The following is a 27874-nucleotide window of genomic DNA, read 5'->3' on the forward strand; positions in this document are numbered from 1 at the left end:
ATACATCAGGTCAAGAAAAATTCATCATGTCCCTAAATAATATATCAGTTCAACAAAAATAAATGATGTCCTTTTTCAGCCTGTTTTCAATATTAGTGCTACTACTGTTTCTTCAGTAATTGATCTTAATATTTCCTCCATTGCATTGTCTGTTATAATTCATTTTCAGTTAAAATTCTGAACCATTTAAACCTAAATATGTCAAATATGTCACAAGAAGTGACAACATGGAAGAATATAGTTTTATATTGAAAAAAATATATATATTTAAATAAATAATTTTCCTTGTAACTTTTTACTTTTGTGTTTTTGTGTGTGTTATTTATTAGAAATTGTTTCTGTAGAACACATGAGTCTGTTTATTTAATTACCTTTATAAATATCTTATTTCTGTTGACAGACAATAAAAATATGAAGCCCACATTTGAACTTAACGTTTACTTCTAAAAATGTGCAAGAGGCACATGTTCCATATACAGCACATTTGTATGACCATTACTTTTACTATACACTAGTTACTGTACAACCATTGATACTTACATTATACATCGATACTTATACCTCATTTTATATCCTTTCCTTGTTTTAAATTTGATTGATATAGACTTTTATGGCTCCTATCACTGTGTTATTTTAAATTATAAGGGTTTTGGTACTTTTTATGGTTATGTCTTGGTACTTTAATTTGTTTCCATGGCCTAAAGATCCAGCGTTGGTTCTGAATTGAACTGTTATTTTAAAGGATCTCTTGCAATCAGCTACGTGACCATTTGCAGCATCTCCTCCCTCTCTCATACGAGCATCACACCCCCTCGTACACGCTGTCCTCAAATCCTCCAGCGGCATCGGTCTGTGCATGTTGAACCGACTGGGAGGAGGTGGGATCTAGACACTGGTGGCCGTGGGTTAGTAGACGTTTACGTGCGAAACGAACAGATTGGCAGCGACAAGGTTGTTTTTTTTTTTTTTTTTGAGAAATAACGACGAGAAAGCCACTTTTGGGATCTCCTGCTTGTCTGCCAACGACAGACGTTCATCCACCACTGTTGGCTAGACGCTTTCTTCATTAATCTTCCTTTTTGTTTCCCACTGACACCAGGGGCTTCTTATTAACCCACATCGCCACCACCGCCAGTATCACAGGCGGGGTCTGTGTGATGAGGTCGTCCCGCAGCGAGGGCTTGGTTAAGTTAAAATAAGACGGTGTTTCGCTGTCAGGACGCTCTTCCCTTTTGGGACGACTTGTCCCCCTTTTTAAAGCTACCCCCGGGTTTTGAGGAAACGCAGGGGAACGTAGCTGCTTCTGGAACTGAGGGAATCCCTGGTGAGTGGATTTGCCTTTTTCTTAATTTAATAGCTGCAAAGTGACAACACGCTTTCAATGCCTCCACATCTCGACATTAAAGACCAGTCAAACGTATGATTTATGTTTTTTTGGTAACTAGTTTATACTGTGTGTCATGTATTGTCATAAAGACTTCTCGGGAGATTGTGGGAATGTGTATTATTATTTTATTGTTAATAGACTTCATCCCATTTCGTATTATTTTGGTAATTAAATGAACCGGAGTCACGTTAAGTAACGCTATGTGGTTTATAGCTAAGGTTAGCCGGTGGTAACGCTGCTAGCTAGCAAAAACGTAAAATAATTAAATAACACTGTTGGCTAACGTTAGCGAGCACACGCCCAGCTCTCTCCCGGCCTAAAATAGCCAACGTCCACACAAAAATACTGTTAGTTGCTACATAAACGTGCCAGGTTGTATTTGTGTGGATGGCATTGCGTGCAGTGATTAAAGTTAGCTCTCACGGCGCCCCCTGTGTTAGCGACGTCCTGGCACACCACATGTTTCACTCATTACAGTCAGTGCATGCACAGAAAGTGCACCCACCGGGGTTTAAACTTCAGCCCACTTCGCCGTGAGACAGGGATGACCCTTGTGAAAAAGCATGGTAGAAAAACAGTAGGGGTTACTCTGCGTTTCCGGCAGCACTAAGGGAGAAGTAACTTTGTGCAAATCCTTAATGTGTATGGGATAGAAACGAGTACTTGATGAAGTGTTCATGGGATGCCAGCAGTATTGCTGAACCATGCAGCTCTGATCATGGCTGAATCATGTTTGGATAGCTGTCTACCGTGACTCCTTGCTGTGTAAGCTGGTGACAAGTAACCATATGATCTTCACTAATTTTAACAGCATCAACTACCAGGAACATTACATGAAATCACACTATTGACCAACATACTTTTTAGCCTTCCTCTGTCCTTTAAGGCTCTAAGGATAGATGTTTCATATGTTGAATGTAAAGATTTCTGATTAATAGTGTTGAAAAGAGTTTATTGACTGCCTAGAGTCCTACGCTGAAGTAACTGGTGGATGGAGAACTACACCTAAGTTTACCTTTTAGGTGCAATGACCTCTCACACTGATACCACTGACAGTCCTCTACACGAGTATGCAACAATGCCTGGAAGTGTAGTATTCTAGTATTGTCATGTTATCAAAACATTATCATGCATTTGGAGATTATTTAAGTGTTTACAAGAGGGTTACACACATGCTTGTGAAAAAATGTAAGATTTGAACTTTCTGTGAACTGATCTTTGCAAGTGACACCATAGACACCCTTAGACACATGAACAGATAAACCAGGATGAAGAGAAAAATCCATAAGGTCACTGAATGTCCTGACTTCTTTAATAAAATACAACCTATTGGGCAAGTAGTCCTGTTTATGAACCATATCACCCTGAGGGTAATTTTTTATTTATTTATTTTTTAACGTGGAAGCAGCTATCATGTAGTCGAAGATAATCTTTATGTGGAAAGGTTATTAGTGATAGAAAGTGGACTGTACAGCACAAAACGTTCTAATACGTTAATCTTTCCATGCTGTCCTTAGGACGGCAACCACGTCCTGCACAAAAGGTTTTTTTAAGCAGCCAGCAAGTATTTATGTTTAGAGGCTGTCATGCATTCAAGGTTATTTCAAGCGTAATGTAAATAAGGGGGAAAAAAGGTAACACTTTATTTTATGGGTCAGTAAATTTGAGTACATTTCCAAATAATCTGTTTTCTGAAAAGAGCCATATAAACTACAAATATTCTCTAAAATAGTGTGAACAGTTGGTACACTTCCACTTATTTCTAAAAGGTAAGATAGCACAACCTTGAGTCTTTCTGTGCAATGTTTATTCAGAAAAGAGCAGGTAAAGTATAACTGTAAAATGTTGCTATATACAAACATACAATTCAGCATAAATAAATAGTAATATTTTGAAAAATAAGTGAAAGCGATTTAAACAATGACTGACCTCAGTGTTGAATCATGCTTGAAAAGAAGAGCTTTGTACAGCATGTTGTCTGATCGTGTTGTAAATTAAGTGTTTGTAAGGATTGGACCAGACATACTCAAGTAAAAAGCTGACCACATTTGATAATGGTGCACCTTTTCTCTCCTAGAGGACATTAGTGGTGTTGTACTCGGTAATCTATATGAAAAATGCCACAAATATTTGTATAACAACTGGTAAAAGAGAGCTACAGAAAGAATTTCAAACCCGGCACCCATTCTCACATGTTATCCAAAGCTTCGCAACCACAGTGTAAAGTGAGTGTGAATGTCACGTTACTGGTTTCTAGCTTTATGGAGACTACCATTTCAAAACTTTACAAAATTGGTCAGACATGACATCATTATCAAAATAGCTCACCTACTAGTCTGTCTTCATCAATTTACACTTGGTTTTAAAATGTGTCTTGAGTGATCAGATCACAAGTCGTCAGCAGAGATGCACTCACCGTTCATACCTCAGACCACTCATGTTCAGATTTTGTTAATGCTGCGTCATGTTATTACCAGAGAACCCCCAGGTTTGTATTGAATGGGCTTGTAAAAATGTTTCAGAAAGGTGAGTACATGTACAGGCAATTAGGACAATCTCATTTGTAACATACAGAAGAATGTAAGGTAATACCATGTTTGGAACCCTTATCTAGAATTATGTCTCCCACCTTTCAAATAGATTGATTGAAGTATTGCAATAGTGAAGTTCATGTGGTATACATTGGCCATTGGAAAACAGACAAAAGGGAAAGTGTGTGAACTTCACACCTTTTGTATATTTTGTTTTGTCTAAGGTAGGCTGTTTGTTTATTTCCTTCAGGTCAGTAGCAGATAACCCCAAGTACTGATATGACATGTATTATGTTCACGTTATTTTCAAATTGACTTACTCAACCTCACATGACTACAGCATGTATTTATAGTTGCTGTGACCCTTCAATTTGCAAACCAAGGGTCCTGTTTCTCTAAAGTAGAGGTAGGTAGTAGTGTCTTTGACACTGCATGGGATTTGGCTTGTTAATTTGATACTGTAATATTTTTTTCCATATGAAATAACTCATCACATTCGATTTTGAGTGTGTATGTTTGTGCATGCGTGCATGTGTCTGTGTATCTTAGGCAAGAGTCAACAAACAGCCCACAAAAATCGATTGAAATGTGGTAGAAAACAAAAAGAGGGTCAAAATGTCTGTAGTTAATGAGGTGACATTGAGTACTAAAAAACCCTATATGACACTAGATAGGAGGAGACAGGAGTGCTACAAGACAGCTGTGTGTGTCAGTTCCTGTTGTTTGTCTCAGCTTGTGTTACTGTCAGAGTCCAGTGAGGGACGAGGGGCTTCAAAGGGAGGGAGAGAGTAAAAGAGCAAATACAGGAAAGCTCGCAACAAGCTTTTTCATTTTGACGTCAGTAACCATGGAGAGCTTGCTTTCTTTCTTGATCATATCAAAAAATTGTTAGGATGTTTGTTATGGTTTGTCCTATTTATGGTTTGTTTCCTTGCATTCTAAATTTGATCCCACTGTATTCACAATTTCTGGATCTTTTAAGGTGCTGTTGGCAGTAAACCTATTTTTTTTGGTCATAATATTTAAGGCTCAGTTAAAATATGCTGTACTTTTGTTAGTATTTCTGAATTATTGGTTCTTCAGTTATTTGAGATGTTGATTGTAGTAATGGATAATAAACCTGTGAATGAAGTAGCTACAAACTGTCTTGAATGTTGTTCACTTACTTATAAGCCACTGGCTGTAGTGTAACATAGATGGCTAGAGGTTAGTCTAAAACTCGAATTTGGTTTTGACTACATAGTATTTACGGGGTTAATTGGGGGTTAATGAGGGACTAAATTCCTTGACTGTGTCACTCTGTAGCTGGAAAAACGTGTACATTGCATGTATGGTAATGACAAGTCATAGCTGTTATAAACATAACGTACTTATTACAAAAGAGCTTTTAGTAAATCCTTTAGTAAAGTACAGTACAACACTGAGCATTTATTGCGCTACAGGAGATTGAAAACAAAAGAAAGTTTTGTGATTAAATCATGATAACATACCAGACATGACATATCGATATCATAGTTCGATGCATGCTTTGGCCGGTACATGGAGTAACTTCAGATGTAGTGATTGGAATTTTATGAGCAGATGACATTAGGTTGAACTTGTCAGCTCCACTCAAGTTCTGTACCTCCCACATCTCTGTAACTGGACTCATAACTCTTTGTGACCTACTTACTGTAGACCTTGGACCTCGTTTGGAAAAACAAGCATTTTGTAATGTGTGTTTCAAGGCTTGAAAGTGGAATTACTGTTGGACACTTTCCTAAGTAATTGAGTACATGATCATCAATATCAGTCTTGATTTCTCTGTGGAAGGACCATAATCCAACACTGCATTGAGTTTAAACAGAGAAAGGTGTTTTTCAAAGTTTTCCTCACCCCTCGCTGACAGTTGTATCCTAGGTCTACATAATGTTTGCTTTGAGACTGTTTTTCCTTCTCACTGGCTAAGAGGATGATTTAACTAGCCACTCTTATCATTAAACATAATAACTAGGAACATTTAGTTTTTATTGTGTGGATCAGATAGACAAGTGACATTTGCCCAACAACATCCCTCACTCACATTGCTGAAAATTTGGTGTGTGCATTCAGGGTAATATGAATGCGGGTATTTCACTTACCACAGGCATAGCCAGTACATTTTGAAGTGGCTCTTGGTCTGCCTCTGAGGCCCTGGTGTTAGTTGCTGCCCTTTGGCATATTAAGTTTCAGATGTGCAAATCTCATGGCCGGCCGTGGCTGCTAATGGAAATTTCCACTTCTCTTTCAGCCAGTATCTTGCAAATGTGATGTGAGAAACTCCAGAAAAGAACTAGTAAAGAGGTTGCTTAAATGTAATTTGATATTTATTAATAGAATACAAAAACAACGGTCCAAATTCCTACAGTGTATAACCATATTGGAAAATAACAATAGATTAGGCTACATTTCATTAACCACTTATGGTTGATTGAATCTAGTTATGTTGGCAACATTTTGGTACCAATATGTGGTTGGTCCTGTAGTCTTTAAATGTTTTAATTTCTCTGTACCCTACTACTACTTAAATGCTGCTCTTACAGCTGGTATATGTCAGTGTAAACTCTGATTTGAATCTATTTTGAATTGTTTTAAGGAAGTTTGCATCCTTTTCTTAGACATCGCGTTGGTCAAAATGAAACCATTTTGTTACACAGATAGTTAATAAACCAGTAACTTACTGGAAAATGATGATTCATGCTTCTGCATTCAATCATGTTAGTGTGACTAGCTGAGTTTTCCACATTATTGGCAATGTATACATTTTCTGTGGTATTTCAAGCTGAATTTATTAGGCAGTCCTTTTACTTTGTCACCAAACTTATCAAGGGATACTTCCTCCTAACTTCATAACCAAAACAGTGGCTCTGGTATGGAAATACTGGAATATGAAAACATATGATGATTAACAGGTCTAAATAAACACTATCAAACTAAAGTGTTTATATTATAGAACAAATTATGGTACCCAAACATTATTTAAATGTTTTGTAGAAAGTCAATATAGTCTCTGTTTTACTTTCAGGCAGTTCATTCCTAATCTGTGTGAGCATGTCTGTTTTAAAACTACCACTGGGAATAGAGTCATGCGTTTGTGAACCTTGAAAATAGGATTTTTATATACTCGTTATATTATGCCCATCATCCTTGGCCTGGAAAACCCAAGACCTACCTTCACCTACCTACATGCCTACCTTTTACTACAGGTATGTTTTATTTGACAGAAGTTGAAAATGTACTTCATTTGTTCCATCATATCACAGGAAACTGCACAATAAATGTGAAGGTTAATTAAACACTGCTATTTCACATGAATGTGATAAACTGTGCATGGGCTTGTAGCTTTGTTATGTAATTGGGTGAGGCCATGTCAACATGTCTGAGAAAAAGAGGTGTATGGTGACAGGAAATGTGGTGGGATGAGGAGAACAGATGCAAATCACATCTGCACTTTTCAGCTTGGAGAAACTGTTTGCCACTAGGTCATGTGAATGCTCTATTTCTCTTGTGGGTCATCTTTTATGTGATATGCATTCACAAATAACTTTGCATTTATGGCTGTGAGCAGCTCTCATTGTTACACAGTAGATAGCCTTGTCAACATTGTCACATTGAACATTAAGTTTTTCATTTAACTAGTTTTATATGCAGTGAAGTGTGCATGTTTGGCTCATGTCCAGAGTGTCTCCTCAGTTTTAAAGAGAGAGAGGGGGCAGGACAGGGGGGTATTTTTAGATACACAGGAAGGAAGCTATTTAATAGCCGAAAGCATGAGGGAGAGAATTTAGGACTGTGCAAAGCTTAGACCACTTTTTTTTTGTTTTTTTTTTTTAACTTTTTGTGTCAAAGGTACAATAAAAGGCAAGCCAACATCTCAAGGTGCACATGTAATTATCCATCCATACATTATTTATACCCACTTATTCATATTTAGGGTCACAGGGAACTGCTGGAGCCTATCCTAGCTCTCTTTGGGTGAAAGGCAGGGGTACACCCTAGACAGGTCACCAGGGCCACATAAAGACAGACAACCACGCACACTCACACTAACTCCTATGGGCAATATATAATCACCAGTCAACCTGACATACATGGTTTTCAGACTGTGGGAGGAAGCTGGACTAGCCGAAGAAAACCCATGCAAGCATGTGGAGAACATGCAAACTCCACACAGAAAGGCCCCTGCTGGGTTTCAAACCAGAACCTTCTTGCTGTGAGACAATAGTGCAAACAACTAAGCCACTGTGCTGCCTACATGTAATTATATTCTCTATAAAATGCATTATTGCTCTTTTTATTTAAACATTTAGTTTTGTTTACTAATGCACAGATAAAATTTCACAAATGACACTCAATAAATATTTAATAAGTAATTCAAGAATTCATTTACAACTTGAAATTGCCAACATCAGTTTAAACCAGACAGGTTTCAACATTAATGCTTAATGGAAATGAAAAAAGGAAGAGATGGCATTGCAAAAGTTCTGAAAAATTACATGTGGTTGTTACCAAATCCTACCACACACCTTGATTTGCTTCTACACAGCATCAGGGAAGTACAGGTCTATACTATGTTCCGCTTTTAATGTTGGAATTTTTTGAAAATATGACTGTGACGTTTGTTAAAAATTTCTGAAAACCACAGACTTGTGACTGAAGTTAAAACCTGACTAAGTGTCTCAGTAAGACCTTTAGTGGGCTGTACTTGTACTGAACACTACTTGAAGGACTAATGCCATTCTTGAATAGGTATTTGCCCATTTCTTGTTTTGATGGTGGTGCTGGAGAATTCTGTCTAAAACATTTGTCCATATTCTCCCACTGGTGTTCAGCGTGGTTGAGATCTGGTGATTGCAAAGGCCAGAGAATATGATTCACCAGATTCACTATTCAGGCATCTATTATTGCCTTTACGGATGTGTTGGCATTTTTCTAAAATATGTCAACTGTATGTTTAGTTTAGTTTCAGTTTTAAAAAATGGTTTAAATCACTTAATGCCTTATCGCTTCTCATTGATGATTTTTTTTTTTTTTTTTTTTTTTTTTATGTATTGGTAGTGACAGTTTAGCAGTTCATATTGGCTCATTTAGTCACCCCTGTGTTTTAAGGAAAGCTACACCAAAAGCGTTTTTTAACATGTTGTTTACTGCAAAGGGGTTGGATTTCTAGATCACTTGATGCACCCAGGATTCTCAAGGTCAGTGAATCTTGATACTGTGGGAGTGTTACAGAGTGAAGGAGGTAGCCTCATAGTATCTTCTGTCTAACTTGATTTAACTTGACTAACATGATCAGTACAGACATACTAACATTTCCTAAATGTCCTAAATCTTTACTATAGCAGTCCCTTCACCTCCACAGGTGGATTTATGTCTCTGTATTAGGTGGTACAGTATGGTGGTCCTGCTGTCACTGCCTCAGGTTTTTGAATTTGTAAGCACCACAGCAACATTTGCTAGGTATGTCATACATAACTGGGCCAGGTCATGCATTTATTATACAGTATACTGTATGCAAAATAATTGAGTTCACATGCTTCTATTCACTTTGTCGTTTAAGACTTTTAACACCTCAGAATTACTTTCTTAATAACCTTTTCCAATAAAGGGACGATTATTTAATCTTAAACAATTGTTTTTTTTTTCCATTTTGTGAAAACAGCAATTAGTAATGCAGGATGTCATCTACTATAGGTTTTTTGATTATTCAAAATAGAAATGGCAGAAGTGTTTTGTTTTTTGTTTTTTTTTTTTTCATCTAGTCCATAGTGGTCTCTGTTCTTACTATGTATTGTAATATGGGCTGTCACTTTGCAGGGCTCATATTCCCCCAGAGGTGTTTGATTGTACATGCTCGAAGCATGTTTCTCTGCAGTATCTTTGTGGGTTCAGATTAGCAGAGGGATGTTGCTGTGGTTGAGTTGAGAGAGAGAGCAGGACTCCGAGTGGAGAAGGACTTGAGTTTGGCATGGAGCCTTTTTGAACAGGGTGTATCAGGGCTATAATCCAAACAAGTCAACAGAAGGCAACACACACTCTCAGGAATAAGTCATGTCACTTCACAGGGACCTGTGTTATAGATCTGTCTAGACTTTTCTACTCTTCAGCATGAAGGCACCGCTCGGGTACAGTATATGTGTGATTTATGTGTGTTCTTCTGGAAGTTATAATGATGTCATTCTTGCCTTGTGAGGTTATAACAGTCCAGTTTTTTTAAGCTAGCTGGAGAACTATTAGTTAAGTGTATAGGTTTCATTGGAACATGCTACTACATACATACTTTTTGTCACCTTATGACCTGTATGAGATTGTTAATCAAAATGTACGAATCGAGTGAAGTCCAGATGGCATAACAATGCTTAAATTATCTTCTATGAAAACTGGAAATTATTGTGTTGTTTTTATGTATCTCCAGACATTTGTTTGAAAAACTTGTATTGCAGCAGCATGTGTGTTTTCAGATAAGCAAGGGGATGTTGTCTGGGCTGTGTTTGGAGGTAAAGAGAGCAAGAGAAGCAGGATTTCTTTAGCATTGAGCTTTTCTAATTTGGAAAGTAAGGAGTATAAAAGTAATTGCATGATTTACGTGCAGCTGATAAGATGGAAAAATCAGTGGCTAAAGTGGTGTGCCATCTGTACCTGCTTCTCTCACTGTTTTGATATAAAACTGATGAATCATTACTATAGCTATATTCACTGTTCCCAAACACAATGCAGCTGGACTTAGTTTCACAGACCTGCATGGAGGTTTGTCTTCATTCAGGATGCCTCAGCTTGTGGGTGTGGCTCACATTTTCAGGCCTAACTAGTAATTTCCTGAAAACAAGTTGTCAGTGTTAGAAAAAAGAAAACTGTGTAATCTAAAATCGCAGTTATCTTATTCCTGTGTCATCATGGGAGCAGCTGAAAAAAGACTTGCTGTTATTGCCTTGTGACCCACCCTTTTGTTGTCTGTGTCATAGAATTAGCACACTAGCTCAGTCATCAGTGTCAAAGCTGTTTGTTATGGACACTGTCTCTCAGCCACCATTTGAACCTCACAGATATGAAGCTGTTGTCTTTTAGAGTGTTTAGCTTGGCCCTTACATCTGCTGTATTCACTTTCACTGCATGCAGATTGTGCTCAGCTTTTACAGGACAACACTAGTAAAATACTCAGGCTTAATCTGGCCTTTGTGCCAATAACCATTTTGGAGGCATCTACCCTAATCCATTTTCCTCTCCTGCATTCCAGTGGCTGCTTATGTTCTGGACATCAAGAGCTCTTTGTATATAAGATATAAGAAGTGGACCTGCTGGGGTGGAGGTCAGTTGTAGTGAGACACTGAAACATATATAGGAAAAGAAACTTGAAGTTACTAATCCTGTCATGTCTGTTTTGATGTCACGAGCCGGGAGTGTTTCCAAGAATCCTGGGCTTATGTAAAGCTGTGCAGAAGTGAGCATATCTTAAACATGATAAGAAACCTTAGCTCACCGTGGTGATACATCTCCCTTATATAACTGAGAGTAAAATTATGGGCCACTGTGATGCACATATGGTGAAATCATTGGCAGAAAGGATTGTTAATGACCACAGCAAAACCCACAAATGTTTCCACTATCCAGAGGAGTGTAGAGGAGCGAAGCTCTTGGTGCTTGGGAAGGGGAGGGGCACAAGACAGGGTTTCAAAAGGAGCATAAGTTATTCCTGTCCTCCCCTCCTCCTCTTCTCAGAGTAGGTGTAGACTTGTCTAGTCATGTCCCTTTTGTATATTGAGTAAAAGCACTGGACCAATAGATCACACGTTGGTGTACCTTGACTTTTTTTCTTGTGATGTGGCACTGTATAAATAAATGGAATAGGTTTTCAGAAGTCATTTTGTCAGCAGAAAAGTGATAGTATGTAGCTTTGAAAACAGTATGTATTTCAGACCTGTGTAATAAATAATATAATTAAAAACAAAAAGACCCCTTTTTCTCGCTAGCTGGTCCATGTTTATGGACTGTAAATAGAGTGGTCAAGTACTGTGGTCAGTGCTACATGTGTCTATGACCCATGTAGGACATAAATGACATATAGTATGTTATCTTGGTTTCCTTTTATGGCATATTGCACCATTTCCCTGATTTTAGCTTTTGCTGTAGTTAGATTTTGAGGTTTGGGTATCTGCCCAATTTAAATAAACCTTTGGGTGTGAGGGGCTAGTTCTGAGCTGTCAATCAGCTGGACAGGGATGGCCATTGGCTCATTAGTTAGAGGAGCTGTGGGGACTAAGAAACAAAGTGTATATATTTCCTAATGTGAATTATATTGTTAGTCTGTGCAGACCAAACCACCCTTTTACCTGTCTTGAAGTCTTCAACTTCTATCAGAACAGAACAGCTGATAGACACCAGCTGCTATGGTAGGGGGAACCAAGCCCCTGTAGACAGGACTCAAAAAACTCAGCCCTAATACATACACCCAGATGGCAATTCATTAGGTACTAACACTAATGAAGTTTAATACAGGAGTCCTGTTGTAAAGCCTACCTTTATGAAAGTTATATTGTCTTTTTTAATGTTGAACCTGTGGTGTTGTGGGAATTGTATTGCATTATGTTAATGGGGTTTCTATTCTATTCTTCCAATAATAAACTGGGAGGTCAATGTATAGATCATAATCATCATGGAATACATCTCTTCGTATAGACACTAGAGGTGCACTACTAGGATAGATTATGAAGGGCTGTATTGCAACTTTAGCTCATGCTGTGACAGGTTGTATGTTAAAATAAATTGCATTTTGGCATTTTTGGAAAGGATGATCTGTATTCCTTTCACATGTGCTGTCATACACACATTGACTCAATTTGCTTGTTGTTGATCTCCCACAAATGTCACTCTAAGCAGCATACACACAGTTCCTAATACCAGTTGTTTTGTTAAAGGGTAACACCAACAGTTACAGTAAACCAAACCAAGCCCTAAAATAAATTCCTGTAATATTGAAAGTAAAACTCATTTAAAGTACCTCATTCAGTTGCCCTTAGTTTCAGTTTTTCTTTGTGTCATGATGTTTAAAGGTTTACTTAATGCATTGGGTATGCTGAAGTGGGTGGAAACACTTCTGAACTTTATGCTTCTTATCTCTCTCCGTGCAGAATATCCATGAGCTCCGATTTCCCGCACTACAGTTTCAGGATGCCAAATATAGGGTTCCAGAACCTTCCCCTTAATATCTACATTGTGGTTTTTGGGACAGCCATCTTTGTCTTCATTCTCAGCCTCCTCTTCTGCTGTTACTTAATAAGGTAAGAACCATGCACCCTTTTACTTTGGCACTGGTGTTTTTTTTTTTTAGAATATTAACTGTGCATGTTGTTTATTGTTTGGGTTTGTAGTAAAAAAAAGTATTATAATCAGGGGATTCTTTGGCTAGTCAACATTGTCTTCTGGGTGCAACAAATCAGGAATATGGTGGTAGTACAACACAGGTTGTAGTAACAGTGGGTGCATTAAACTGCTCATGCACAACCACTTTCCAAAAAGCCACAGTGGAAAAAACAAATATGTGTTTTTAGTCTTGCAGGGTTCTCATTGTACATGTACAATTTTTTTCTTATAGTTTTTCAGTTTAAACATTATGGTTCATGTGATTTTTTTTTTTTTTTTTTTTTTTAATTTGTTTTTTTCCCCCCTTATGTTTTTAATGTAAGATCTTTAAAGGTTTGCAGTTCTCAATCCAGAACAAAACCAAAGAGTCCACCACACTTTACATCCACGAATGTAACAACGAACGCTTGATGTAGTTTCTTTGGAAGGACCTGGTGTGTTTAGAGAAATGCTTGTCCTATAAATTTGTTTACATTCAAATGAAAATTCATTATTACCTCATTCCTGCACACTGACATTTAAAACAGGTTTTAGATTTACGTTAAACTTACAATATGCATTAATTTTGGCCTTGAAGACCATGTGTACTTCTTTTTTTTTTTTTTTTTTTTTTTTTTTTTTTTTTTTTACTACTTATATGGGTAAAATATAATGAGAGCTGAATGTTAATTCTCACAGCCTGTCATTATGCAACAGTCCTCATAACACATCTTTGTATATGCCAGGTCACTTTGGCTCATAAATTAATTCAGAAATGTCCTCATGTAACCTACTATTTCACTAGCTGGCTGGATCCATATTTAAGACGGGATAACAGGTACTGATTTTTCATAATGCATTGGCTTAATGTTAATGGGAACTGCACTCTAAATTTGTTAAGTCTGAAATCTATGCAAAACAGTCTTGTGAAATATCTAATAATCATGTAGTTTCTAGCCAACATACTGAATGGCACTTGTTCCCTTGGCTTTTAAGTGAGGCTGAGTTAAAACTCTCTTTTCTCCTGTTTAGAAATGTTTGGTTTTATATTTGTCTTGATGATATTTCTCAAAAGGGCAAAACATTTCAACAGCACAGTTTGGAGATGGTAGCAAGAATAGCACAATTGGTCACTTGATAATCTGAATTATTAAGAAACACTAATAAGCTGAAATTCAAAGCTGCTTGTCTACATTATGATCATGGCACTTGGCGTCAAAGGAAACTAGTTATACCACTTAACCGCCTTAATGTCATCTTAATACATGTGTTAATTTTTTTTTTTTTTGATATATCAATTTGCATTTGGATGTTTAACTCTTCTATTTTTAACTATATAAATTTTTTAAAAGTCCATTTTTACACATTGAACCTTGAGTGAAATCAAGTTATTGTCTCCCGCAAAAGAGAAGTGGAGGTGGTGACTGGTCACCCCTTTGCCCCTCTTTTTTTAACACCACTGGTCTGATTAAATTGTTATGGCTGTTGTTGCTGCAGGGTTTTCTCCTGGCAGCAACAAACAGAACACACATAATATTCAGCATCTTTTATCTAAGACCGTGAGAGGCAGAAGTTCCCACCAAAATTCACCCCTCGCCAACTTGTCATATCCTATCTTGCAGGGCAGATGGTAAGTAGGTTAACTGCTACTGTGTTCCCACAATTCCTTCTGACTTCCTGACTTTGATGCAGTACCATGATTAAGTACTTAAAGTTAAGATGTACAGTTTATTAAAGACAAATAGAAGAGCGATCTAGCTTCATGAAAGGCTTTTAAAGTTGCAGTCTCCCAAAGGAACTAGCCCAAGATCATTTTCAGCATAGGCACCTTCAGGCATGATGAATACACAATTCATTTGAAAGACTCCTCACCGAAATTTCGTATTTTATTGGTTTCAAAAACTTAATAAGCCTGAGAGCAACACCTTTAAATTCAAACCTCAAAAGCCACCTGCATGGAGACTTTTTTTTATTTTCCTGCAAGCATCACTCCTTGTCTTTCACTGATGGGTGAATGGACGGACCAAGGAATTTAAATTAGAGTTGATGTGACAGGTCATTACTTCTACAAAGACAAACATGCCTACATGATTTGACATAAGACAGACTCTCACAGAACTGCTCTACAACCTCTGTCAGTGAGTCTTGTGTCCACACGCACACACACATGAAATATGCAATGCAGCACGCAGGCAGATTGAGAAGTAAATCTTGAGCATAGCATAGAAAGTTAGGAACCCAAAACCTTCAATGGTTTATGAACATGCATTGTAAAAAAAACTGCAGAGTAATTGTTCCACCAACAGCCAGGATGTAGTCAATTGGATGTTACAATGTCACTAGTATATAGTCTGTATAGTTTATTTGTTCGTTAATCATAATCAGATTTCGAGAATGACAACTTTTGAGACAATGAGCCATTTCGATTGATTGATTATGCTCCTCGCCCATTTTGACAAGTGCCATATATACACCCCCACCACCCCCATGTGACCCCCTCACACTCAACTTTGGGAGTCTCTGCACCTTTACTTGCTGACCTCTTTCAAAATGTCAGTTTCTCTCCTAGACTGTGCTGCTTGTTTTACAGATCCCTCTCACTCTGCTGCGAGAGGTTAAGGTTACTTGTAATGGAGGTAAATCTTACAAACCTATGAATTTCTACTATCTCTCTTACTCTTGTTTTCTTCCCTTCGTCTACATATTTTATCACATTCTCAGTGGTTAGAATCTCTTCTTATGCCATTCTCTTCCTCTTCTTTTTTTATTCACTGAGATGTTTGTTTTTGTTTTTTGCTCAATTACAAGAGCTGTGAAAAAGTTACACCAAGAGTTTGATATAAGCCTTAAACTTTCATCTGTCTGTACTTTCCTTCTAAGTTGGAGTTTTTCAAGCTTCTGTGGTGTGCCTTAACATATAGTAATGTTTTTAATGTCTGATTCAGTGTATCCTGGTTGAAATTCACTAATTGTTTTGACAAGAATATCTGTTAATTTATAACTTGACTTACATTAGTCTCTTAAGCAAAACAAATATTTAACAGTTTCAGTACACTGTCTAAAACTAGTCTCATGAATGTTTTGCCTCAAGTTCGCCTTAGGCAAAAATAATCTTTACCTTTCGAGCACTCCAGCAGAACATACACAACCAAAGCAGTTTTATCTCAAGAATCTGCATGGCTCTGACTTTGTTCAGCTGTTTCTTTGTGATATTACTCGGGGATGTACCATTTGTACATTTAGTTTCCACTGTGTATGCTGAATTATGATTTTATTAATGGATTGAGAATTGCTTTTTAATTTTAATACCCATTTGGTACCACAGTGATGTACTAGACTAGAGTGATGTCGAAAGGCAAGTATTTAATAAAAAATGACTTCCATGTTTGTCCTTTTTCTTGTGTTTCCAGGATGTATGGCTAGTTTGTCTCTTTTACTGTATGTAGTCAATTGTAAAAGGTCACTTACTAATCAAAAAGATGCTTTGTCTTTCCGTCTACCCAGGTTACGGCACCAGGCACACAAAGAGCTTTATGCATACAAACAAGTAAGCACTCCAGTGAGACGCACGCACGCACACACACACACACACACACACACACACAGATATACACAAAGCAAAAACACTGCAATATAAAATATATATATAATCTGTTGTCTAACAGAAAGGACATGACAGCTGTGGGTATTTCAAGAATTAGAATATTCATAGGCTTTTGGCGAATACAAGTGGATCACCAAAAATTCTGGAAGGCACTGAGGGGAGGAAGAGGAGCTGGAAGAATCAGTTTCACATTTTGGTGGTTGAATGTGTCAGCAGAGTATAGCTGCTCTATATAAAGAGTCTTAGTGGGCCTAAACATGACTCATGTCTTTTAGTTATGTAATTCCAGCATGCAAAAATACCCACACATGTCAAAGTTAAACACATGCACACATACGCAAAATGGAAAGGTAGATGCTACAGGGACCATTAACTCTAATTTATCTCCCAGGGTATATGACTGTCTGTTAGCTAAAAACATTGATGTGTTCGTCCTCTGTGGATTCTGTAAGATTGCTAAATTCATGTTCATGCATTTGTTAGAAAGCACCATTTGTATTCTAAAACTTTTGCATCTGTGTCCTTTATTAAGCCATTAGACTCATTTTTAGTTTTTATTGTGTTTAAGGGAACAGCTTTCTCTGAATGTATCACTGCATTGGTGTGAAACAGTAGCTAATCTGTCCTTATCTCTTCTTATTCTTTTTAGGTCATTCAGAAGGAAAAAGTGAAAGAGCTAAATTTGCATGAGGTAAGCACTGTTTTTTTTTTTTTTTTAATCAGTTTTTTAAAATATATGTTTCTCTTTACATGACCTATCTGATAGTATTGGGTTTTGTTACTATCTTTTTTGAGAGCACTGACTTGCAGTTTTAGAGCATAATTTTGGTTATATGTTCAGATTTTGTAATTTCTTTTGTCAACACTAGCTTGGAAAAATTTTCTGTGCTCGCAAACTCCCAAAACTGCTGCCCACACCTCTCGCTCTTGGATTTTTATGCAACATCCCTGTCAAAACCAGCCAGTAAGAAGCAAGTAACACTTTTGACTTGTGAAACGATTGTGGCCACCTAGCTGGTGAGATCATACTGACAGTTCTGAGCATGAGCAGAGAAAATCTGAGCATGAGCGGGGACTTGGTCAGTGCAAGGACAGTATCAAAATGACAGAAAACATTACAAATTTAATCAAGAAATTAGACTTGAAAATTGAAAGATGGTGCATTTATTAACAATAGATATAAACCACCATAATTTGGCAGCAGTGTTAATTCTGGCAATGAAAACCATTACTGAAAAATATTTGGCTACCTATTTCTCATAAAATGAAAATTAAATGATAAATAATGTTTGAAATAGTGGGACAGAGAAGAAAGATTAATTCAATTTAAAATGACTGTGTATATTGTTACTGTCTTGTAAAAACTAGCATCTTGTGCTTAGGTCATGACTGCCTTCCCTACTTTTACTCTGAAATGCTGTACAGAGTGGCAGCTGAACTTGTTTGAATTACAGGCAGTGTATAACAATGGTGTTGAATTTGCAGTGAAGAGAGAGTAGTCCCCAGCCAAGAGCACCATTCCTTTAACACTGGAGTGTAAATGAAAAGTTAACAATAGCATCTTCATCTGTGCTTTGGCACAAGGATAAACAGTTTTTCATCAGCAGTGTTGGAATTTCCCAGTGTCCTATCAGGCCTCAGGCTTTTATTGTTTATGTTATTGAAAACAGAGAAAGCATCAGAAGGTGTCATGTGATTGAAGTCTGTGACAGAATAACCAAGCTGTGTTTGTTTAAGGGCCATTATACACACAGACACATGCACACACTAGCCTGGGTAGATGACCCAGTTTTACAGACCTCCGCACCAAATGATCACCCTGGAGACATGAGTGCAGACTGAGGTGCACAGATTCAATTTCAGCATTTTAATGGAATATCTGGAATTGGAGTGCTAATATGGGCTCGACTCACTGCTTAAGTCATGTTCAAATTTGTATGCCATGCAGCCCCGACCAGTTTTTTAGTGTGACTTTGATGTCTGTCACCCTTTAACTCTCTGATATCATGTGTCTTTAAAGAAAACTGTACTATTTAATATTTATTGCTGTTTTTATTTCGCTTAGTATAACACACCATTGCTGGATTGAGCAAGACTAATTTATGTGCAAAAGCAGAGCAAATGTGGCATCTCAATTTGCACTCACAATTTGTGTGTAATTACTGTCTTTTTTTACTGAGGCAGCAGCTCATTATGTAATTGAGCTACTCAGACTAAATGCTATAGTATGTATCGTTTGAGAATAAAGAAGAACTTAAAAGGCAGAGTCCAGCAGTAAGACTTGTCTCTGCTGATCAGCAAGCTCAAAAAAGGCATCACTCTGTGGTCAGTCTGAAATAGAAATTGTCATCACACTATACAATAAATAATTTAATAATAATTTATATTTTAATAATTTAATTTAAATATTATTAAATATTACTTCTAGACTAATGCTTTGTGGAATTTTATTACTTGGTATTTCCTGAGTTAATGGCCAGGAATACAGTCAATATAACATTTATAGTTACACGTTTTCTGTCAGTGTAGAGGGAATATGTACGGTGGCCGACAAGGGCAAACGCGCTGCAAAACAGAAACGCTGCAAAAGAGAAACGCTGCAAAACAGAAACGCTGCAAAAGAGAAACGCTGCAAAACAAAAACGCTGCAAAACAGAAACGCTGCAAGAGAGAAACGCTGCAAAACAGAAACGCTGCAAAAGAGAGAACACAACGGAAGTGCGCCAGGCCGATAGGGGGACCCCGAACTGAGGGGTGCAATGAACAAAGAACTTTTACAGAGGCGAGAGAGACACATGTAGTGACATAAGTCACGTCTCATTTTGGAGGCTGCGTAATGACGCAGGTTATAGTGTTGAATTGCAAAAGAATTGAATGAGCGACCTCTGATGATTGTTCTCATGTGCTAATATGTGCTAACAATGTTCTGTTACATTTGTTTACTTGATCAAAATGTCACACAACGTGGGGGGGTTGGGAGATCTGAAGGTGCGTTTTCCATTTGTTACTTAACACTTGGCCGTCATCTTTTACAACATTGTACTTTTATAATACTGTAAAACATGACGGCCAAGTGTTTAAAAAATAATAAATGTAAAACGTACTCTAATGCCCGCTAAATTCACAGCCAGCAGACGTTCTTTTGTCACTTTGCTTTATTAAGTTTTTAGTCAGAACAGGTAAAAGGTAACAGGCTACTGTTTCAGCCGTAGCCACGCTAAGTAGGGATGGGAATATCGACTCTCTGGAATCGATACTTCCATACTTTGGAGTCGATACTTTCTTAAGTATCGCTCGATACCACTCCTAATAAAAAACGTGCAATTAGTTTTCACTTCTGAGAGTTTTGGATGTGTGAAAACCAGCCCAAGCGTATTTTAAATGGTCTTCGTATCACATGATTATGGCAGCCAATCAGATGTCAGAGCTTTCCAGAGCCAGTCATGCACTGCAGAAGGAAGTATTACTCTCTCCACTCTGCAGCGTGGAGGGACCTCCTCCGTCTCAGTGCTGAGAGGCACGGCAGCATGAAGAGAGATAGAAAAAGAAGCATTGTGTGGTGCTATTTTTCACCCACTACGAGGGGAAATGCTATTTATTTATCATTTTATTATTAGCATTTAAACAAGTATTTATGTTCATGAGCATTATTCATGTTGCCATTGCAATAAAGATATTAATCAACACTGTGCAATAATGATTTTCCTTTAAGGTGCAGAAGGTATCGGTATCGTCAATACTGACCCTGTAGTTACTTGGTATCGGATCGATACCAAATTCTGTGGTATCGCCCATCAGTAACGCTAACTCCCCTCACCGAACAGCTCTCTCTCACCCTCCCTCTCTTCCCTCCACACACACTTCTTCCCTCCTCCCTGACCCATCTCCCTCTAGCTCACCCCACCGACTCCCCAAAGAACACCCTGAACAAGACAACAACCTATAGTCATTACAGCACCTTCAGATCTCCCACCCTGCAACACCCCCCCCCCCCCCCCCCACGTCTCCCGACGTTGTATTTTGATCAAGTAAACAAATGTAACAGAACATTGTTAGCACATATTAGCACATGAGTCCATGCTTCACTGCCTGAGATCTAATGTGATTTTGTCTGTAGTAAGTTTTGTGTGTGTGTGTGTGTGTGTCAATTGCAAATTAATGACCAGAATGTAACTTAGTGCAGATTCATTTGTTTATTAATCAGTTTTATACCTGGACTTAAGGTACAGATGTTTGCAAAGTGTGTGGAAAGCAAACATGCAGATTTGTAGATCTGGTGCTCACTCTGACCACAAACGGCCTTTGTGGATTTTGAGCCTTGGTTCTTCTCTTTTCTCCTGTTTTGATATTGCTCTATTGCTTACCTGTCTTGGAACAAACATTTATTAAACTGTATTATTTTGTAACTTATTCATAGCTCCAGGAAAGTATTTGTCCTGACAGGCATAGTTTGTTTTTTCTCTGATTAAATCCATGATCTGGGATGTAGTGAAGGAGGACATGAGGATAGTTGGTGTGGGTGAGGAGGATACAGATGATAGGGTTAAATGGAGGCAGATGATTCACTGTGGCGACCCCTGAAGGGAGCAGCCGAAAGGAAAAGAAGAAGAAGTCCATGTGTTTACAAGGAGTCTTTAACTAAAAGCTTACAGGATTAATTCATTGAAATGGGAAAAGGAGGTTCTGTCAAAATGGCTAAGGGTGCCAGATTTCAGCTGTGACTGTGACACCCCAGACAAGGCACTGAAAAGAAGAAAAACACTGATCTATTCATCAATAAAGACAGCAAAGCAGACGTCTTAACAGAGGATTGTTCTGTGTCCAAAAATCCTCAGGAGAGAGCTAAGAGCCCCCACGCTGTTCTTTTCCTTCTTTTTTCCATCCAACCACCAATAAAACAGAGCTGAGAAAAAGAAATATCTGTGTGGTTAGAGAAGTAACTGTTGCAGTGTTAGACAGCCAAAATATATAAAAAAAAACACCCTTTCATCAATGTTTTTGCTGAGGTTTATTGATGAGAATGCTTTGTGGGCTTGTACTTCATTTGCTTTTGCAGATGCTTGCCCCCTTTCTCACAACTGGAAATGTCCATCTATACTGTAGCAGTGCTTGTCATTACTAATTCTAGTGCTGGTCTGGAGAGGTGTCAATTCATCCACTTCTTTTCACTGGACAGCAGTTAGTTTGCTGGGAGGTTCACACCTCTCCCTGAATTTTCAGCCCTCACTGTCTCTCTGCCCTAATCAAGGAGTTGATAGTGGAGCAAAGAGGCCAAGTCCACCAGAAAACATGTGGACCTTTTCCCACCAACCTGTAATGGAAGTAGTCCTGGGTTCTGCCTTTGTTTCCACTGCCTCCTTGCCCACCTTGGAAAAGAGTTCTAGGAGCTAAATTTCAGGACCACTTAGAAATCAACTTCCAGATAACTTACATCATCTTGCTCAGCTGTGTGTGGGCATGAGGAGTATATCCCTACCCTTATGTAAACAGTGACCTACACAGAAAAACACAACCAAAGGCTTTTTTTTTTTTCAGGCTTTTAAGCCCTGCCATGTCACAAATACAGCACAGATAATAGGAATTCAATCCACCCTTGGCGCCCGTCTCACTTCCTCCTGTTAACCGTTTAACACAGCCCCCACTTAGTTCAGGTTAAAAGTAATCAACCTTGATAGGGAAAGTAGTTGATCTGTAACACTGATACTCTGGCTTCATCCCATCATCACTTTCTCATTCAACTGTTGTAATCAGCAGGTAATCTGTCTGTTGTCAGATCAGACAGATTAACATTCTGCTTGTGATTTCATGGGTGCAAGTTAGAGATGACAGCAGTGTGTTTCATGCAACAGTGATATAGTTAATATTATTGATGTCATGGTAAGAGTTTAAGCAAAGGCAGCAAAGAGCTTACTAAAATGGCCACATTTGAATTATTTATGCAAGCAATTCCCTTGAAAACCGAAGCTACAGCCTGAGTGAATTAAATAATGAACTTTCAGTTCTCTTGATGGCCAAAGCTGTGTTGTTTGGTGCATTGTCAGGTGGCTGGTTAAGACTGACACTTTAATGGTTATACCATAGCAAAACGGAGTATGTTGGAGCATGTGCAGGTGTGCAGCATCTATACGATATGGGTGTTGTGTGAGAAAGCCATAAAAAAACAAGTATTCTCTTTTGCCTCCATAGATTAAGGATTTAACCATATAATATGGTAACTCGTTGAATCATTGTGTACCTGTTGTTATGTCTACGATTGGATTTGATATCCATTTTGATGTAGTTCATTGTTACTGTTCCTTCAGTTATTGTGATAACTTTAGAAATATAATCTGTCGTTACATTTTCTTCCAGATATGTGCAGTGTGCTTGGAGGAGTTCAAGCAGAAAGATGAGCTGGGGATTTGTCCATGCAAACATGCCTTCCATAGAAAGTAAGTATATGATTCTGTGGATCTTCACAGAAACTCAGACAGATCAGCACAAATTTCCAATAGAGTAGGTCAGGATACAGGAACATGTACAACGGCATAGTAAAAAAAAAAAAAAAAAACTTCAAAATTTCAAACAACCAAAGTAAACAAGTTAATGTCAGGTTATTGCATGGGTGGACTCTGCGTGAGACAACAATAATAAAATGTATATGAACATGAATAATATACTGTATGTTTTTACAATGTACATCTAATACTCACACAGTGACACAGTTTTAAACTCTTTTCTGCTCTCTAATTTTGTTAGGGCCTTACAGGTTTTAAGGCAATACACAAATCTATATTTGGGGGATATACTGCAACATAATGCATGTTCTTGTTCTTTAAAGGTCTCTTTTTAAATAATGTGTCCAAGATGTACTCTGTGTTATAAATTGTAATAGCTACAATAATTTGAAATCATCACAGACTAATTTTGGCATTACATTTAAATCCTTATGCACCAAGTTTAAGTGCTGGCTTGTGGTATAACAGCTGGTGAAGACTGTGTCCTTAAATACAGGCTAGACTAGGAACTTTGATTGACTGAAGCTAAATCAAGTTCACACTTTCTGTTTCCTCTGCTTTTGTCTTCCCTGACTTGACATGTCCCTGTTGCTCCTTCTTTTTCTCAGGTGCCTCATTAAATGGTTAGAGGTGAGAAAAGTGTGCCCTTTGTGCAACATGCCAGTCTTGCAGCTCGCCCAGCAGGCTGGTAGCACAGAGCCCCCTGTGCCGGTACAACAACCTCTGCCTGGCATTGAGAATCTGGTGTAGCAGACTCAAACATTCTCAGAAAGTGCACCACAGACACACATCTGATCACTCATACTCCCACCTGTACAGGTACATTTTGGTATGAGTCCATATGAGACGAGAGAAACTGGAGTTACTCTGCACATACTTGTGAGTCTGCAGCCATCATCAACTCTAATCTTTGCATTGGTTCACAGAAGGATTTTCTGGTATCAGCTCTGGCTGGTAATCAAGTGTTTTCATGTTTTTCCTTTCACGGACAATGAAGAACAGGTGATCAAGAAGAATTTTCCTTTTTGGCCATGATGTGGTCAATAACTTCTTTTTTTTTTTTTTAACCAAAGCACTTTTCTGGGGACACCAGCTAAAGACCAGGAGGATGAAAAACATAAAAGCCAAGAACTACAATACACTAAAATATGATTTTTCTGTTTTGTTTTTTTTAATGAGCACTTTATGAGAAGTCAAATCTTAACTGCTTGTGGTGGTAGCAGCAAGGTCATGTTGTTTTATCATTATTTGTGTACAGTACAAAGCCGCATAGGTTTTCATTTTTAAATCGTAAACTTGGATTTTTAAACAAAATATATATCTCAAAGGGACAGCAATGCTTATGTTAGTAGATGTCAGGAAATTTGGACAATAGTTTGTGTTCAGATTGCACACACACACACACACACACAAAATATTGAGCTCAAAGCACCCACAAGACTTCATGTCTGACAAAATGTGAAAGATTTGAATGTGTTGAAACATACAACGTGACTGTTATTAGAGGCTTTTACTATTCTGTCAAAACAGGATAAATGATACAGTGAGCTAATTATATTTTCACTAAAGGAATTTACTAGCTAACCCTTCTATATGAGTGGAGGCTCTATACTGACAGCCCAGCCATTGGTCTGACAAAACGGTTTAGGACCTCTCCAACAGAAAATCTAAATTTCTAGTTAACCATTTCACCTGCTGTGATTATCTCAACCAGGAACAGTATATATGGCCTGGTGTTTTGTATACAACACGTTTTACAAACACCAATGAGGGAAAATTAAACAAAAATCTATAAAATGACATAATTGTTCCAGTTTTATTTTGCTCTGCTGCTATATCATTGTATTTTACAGAAGTTGAGCTGTGTGAATGTTGGTGTCTTTCTGCTTCAGATCACAGCTGAGACACTTCACAAATTGTTACACTAATTTCTCTAACTTGCAATCGCATATCCAATTAGAAATTGACTATTTCATTTTAGAGAGAGAAACTTAAAATTTGCTGCGCATACAGGTGCAGTTCTCTTAGCTTAATAGTCTTTCTATTTATTATTTTTCTTTTTATTAATTTATTATAATTTCTTGGTACAGCTACATAGGGCGAATGACTTGATGGAAAGATGCATGCATCACATGCACTGCCCTTAGCATATCATCAGCATATCTTTTGGTTAAGATGCGTCATGTAAAATTCACATATATGCATGTCAGGAGGGGCTGGAGCTGCCCCTGCCTGGGCTGCAAGAGAGTCAGTATTCAGCAGGTTGTAATGAAGCAGCATTTTCATTCATACACACATAGAGAGTAGTTCAGCTTTTTGGCTGCACTATTCTGGCATTTTCGCTTCGCTCCCTATTTCTGTACAGGGTGCTTTTTTTGCTTTGTGCCACACATACCATAACTCTAAGCCCTGCTTTTGTGGATATCTTTTTTGTCTTCATCTCTTTTAACCACATTTGGTAAATGTATTGTGGGGAAACATGCTGATCTAAAAGGGGCCTAAAAAAAATGCTGTGCTTCACAGCGACTGACCTCAAATAATAGGGTTTTGTCTTTTACCCGAAATATGTTTGGAAAGTCGTACATATGTTTAAAGGCACAACGTGCAATCCAAATATAATCAGAGTAGAGTAGTTGCAATTTAAAAAAAAAAAAAGAAAAAAAGTGAATATACAATATGATAACTTTAAAGAATAAAAAGAAAACAATAGTGATTGTGCCTTTAAACATCACAAAATTCCAATAGACCAATGACAGAATTGCACAGGTTTCCAACAAATGGGCAGTTCAACAAGTGATAGTGTTTCACCCTGTGTGGCAGCAGTTACTTTCACCTCTGTGGTTGGAATCTTTCATCATCATGTTAAATGTCTGCCCACAACCCACAGTGATGACCTTTGTGGTTGTGTCAGAGCAAGGTAAAAATGTCAACAGTTAAATAAGCAAAGGATGGATTTCTCTATCCTCTGTGTAGTTGGTTGTTACCTGGTGGATTTCCCTTATTGAGGCTAAATCCACTTCTGTCAATGCAGCACTATGTTACCACTGATAAGAAAACTGTTCGTGCTTCAGCAAAACTCAAATTAATTCTTCTCCACTGAACCTTATTTGAACAAAAAAAAATGCCACAGTTACAAAAAAGACCAGGATTATATTTATATAATCACAACCTGTTCAGTCTCGCAGTAAATCAGTGGTTTACAATATGGATTTTAGATTGAACAAAATAAGCAACATTAGTGCAGTTGTCAGTGTACAGTATTTTGATGCTCCTTAGTTTTAGGTTATAATCAGGCTGTGACTGTTTTGTTGACCTTGTGTCACTGTAAATGTTACAAAGTGAGACCTAACGTTCCCCCAAAAATTTCTGATGTCCCTCAAAGATGGCTCTTTTTAATTTATAATTTTTTTTTATTTCCTTCTTTTTAAAGCTCAGTGCTTGGTCTTAAAAGAACATTGTTCCACCTAATAGTTGTATTTTTAAATGTATGATTCACCAGAGAGAATATGAGGAGATTTCACGGGAAAACAGCCAAGTCAAGTTGCCACTGATCTCACAATTGTTAAATGTATTAATGTAAGTAGACTAGTACTAGAAGTAGTAGTACATTGATACGTAAGGTGCACAAGAAATGCTCCGTCATAAAAACTAAATGGCAGCTGAACACTTGCCATTTAGATATCTTAAGTGTTGTGTTTGATTATATACATTTAAACTTAAAGCCTTTCCACCTAAACCTCCCCGTTTTTTTTGTCATCGTTGTTGTTTTTTCCCCCCGTGTGCAGTCATAATCCCACTTTGAACAAAGTGCCCACCCAAAATGAACTATTATGAATCAAACATGCAGCCAAGAAGAAGGAAGGTTCTGCATTTTGAAGAAAAAAACAGTAGGCGAGAGTCGAAGGAGATTTTGGCTAAAAAAAAAAAAAAAAAAAAAAAAGGAAACTGAGCCAGTCATGAATATAGTAATAAATGGTTTCTCACCAATGAAATCACCATTGACGTCAGTGCAGCTTCTGAGTTAACTCCGTTATAAATAGACAAGACAAAAAAAGATGAAAGGTGACAGTCAGGAACAACAGTTCACATCGAATATTTACTGATACTCGGAGTAGAAAGCATCTAAATGATGACATTAGCCGTTTATATGGTTGTCCCTTTCATGGCACACACAATATTCTGACACAATATGACAAAGCTCAGTTTTCTTTGATAACAAAACAGAAAATTAGAACAATTTCAATTACAGTTGAGAGGTTGAATTAAATTTCCATGGTTGGTTTTAGTGTCCAACAGATTTAAGAATAAGAAACCTCTGACCCTGCCTTCTCTCAAGTGAATTTCTTGTGTTGCATTATTTATTCCCCTGTAGCGCTCAGTGTCTTTCCACAAATATATTTCTTCCCACTTTTACCTCTGCCCCCCCAACCCTTTTTTTTTTTTTTTTTTTAAACACTGATTATGTTTGTGTACTGTCACAGACATAGTAAAATTACGAATT

General features: G+C 37.7%; 1 protein-coding gene across 4 annotated transcripts; it reads left to right on the top strand.

The window, feature by feature from the left end:
• The first annotated feature begins 829 nt into the window (after window positions 1-829).
• On the top strand, window positions 830-27373 carry rnf24 (ring finger protein 24). 4 transcript variants are annotated; one of them, XM_026303038.2, is made up of 7 exons: window positions 830-1324; window positions 11171-11242; window positions 13062-13211; window positions 16777-16819; window positions 17526-17567; window positions 23228-23307; window positions 23982-27373. In XM_026303038.2, the coding sequence occupies exons 3-7, from the start codon at window positions 13069-13071 to the stop codon at window positions 24121-24123; spliced, it is 450 nt and encodes a 149-aa protein (XP_026158823.1). In that variant the 5' UTR covers window positions 830-1324; window positions 11171-11242; window positions 13062-13068; the 3' UTR covers window positions 24124-27373. The 4 variants fall into 4 exon arrangements, with proteins under 4 accessions (XP_026158823.1, XP_026158822.1, XP_026158820.1 ...); XM_026303036.2 differs by lacking the exon at window positions 830-1324 and adding an exon at window positions 9835-10061; XM_026303037.2 differs by lacking the exon at window positions 11171-11242 and having other exon boundaries at window positions 831-1324.
• Window positions 27374-27874: the final 501 nt, after the last annotated feature.

The sequence above is a fragment of the Mastacembelus armatus genome, chromosome 1, assembly GCF_900324485.2.
Source record: "Mastacembelus armatus chromosome 1, fMasArm1.2, whole genome shotgun sequence".
In the NCBI taxonomy this organism is placed as follows: domain Eukaryota; kingdom Metazoa; phylum Chordata; class Actinopteri; order Synbranchiformes; family Mastacembelidae; genus Mastacembelus; species Mastacembelus armatus.

What these genes read in the sequence shown, in the direction of transcription:
- rnf24 (XM_026303035.1), top strand. An exon ending in AAGAGCTAAATTTGCATGAG is followed by an intron (nt 17,568 to 23,227) that starts GTAAGCACTGTT and finishes ATTTTCTTCCAG; the next exon opens with ATATGTGCAGTGTGCTTGGA. An exon ending in AAACATGCCTTCCATAGAAA is followed by an intron (nt 23,308 to 23,981) that starts GTAAGTATATGA and finishes TCTTTTTCTCAG; the next exon opens with GTGCCTCATTAAATGGTTAG.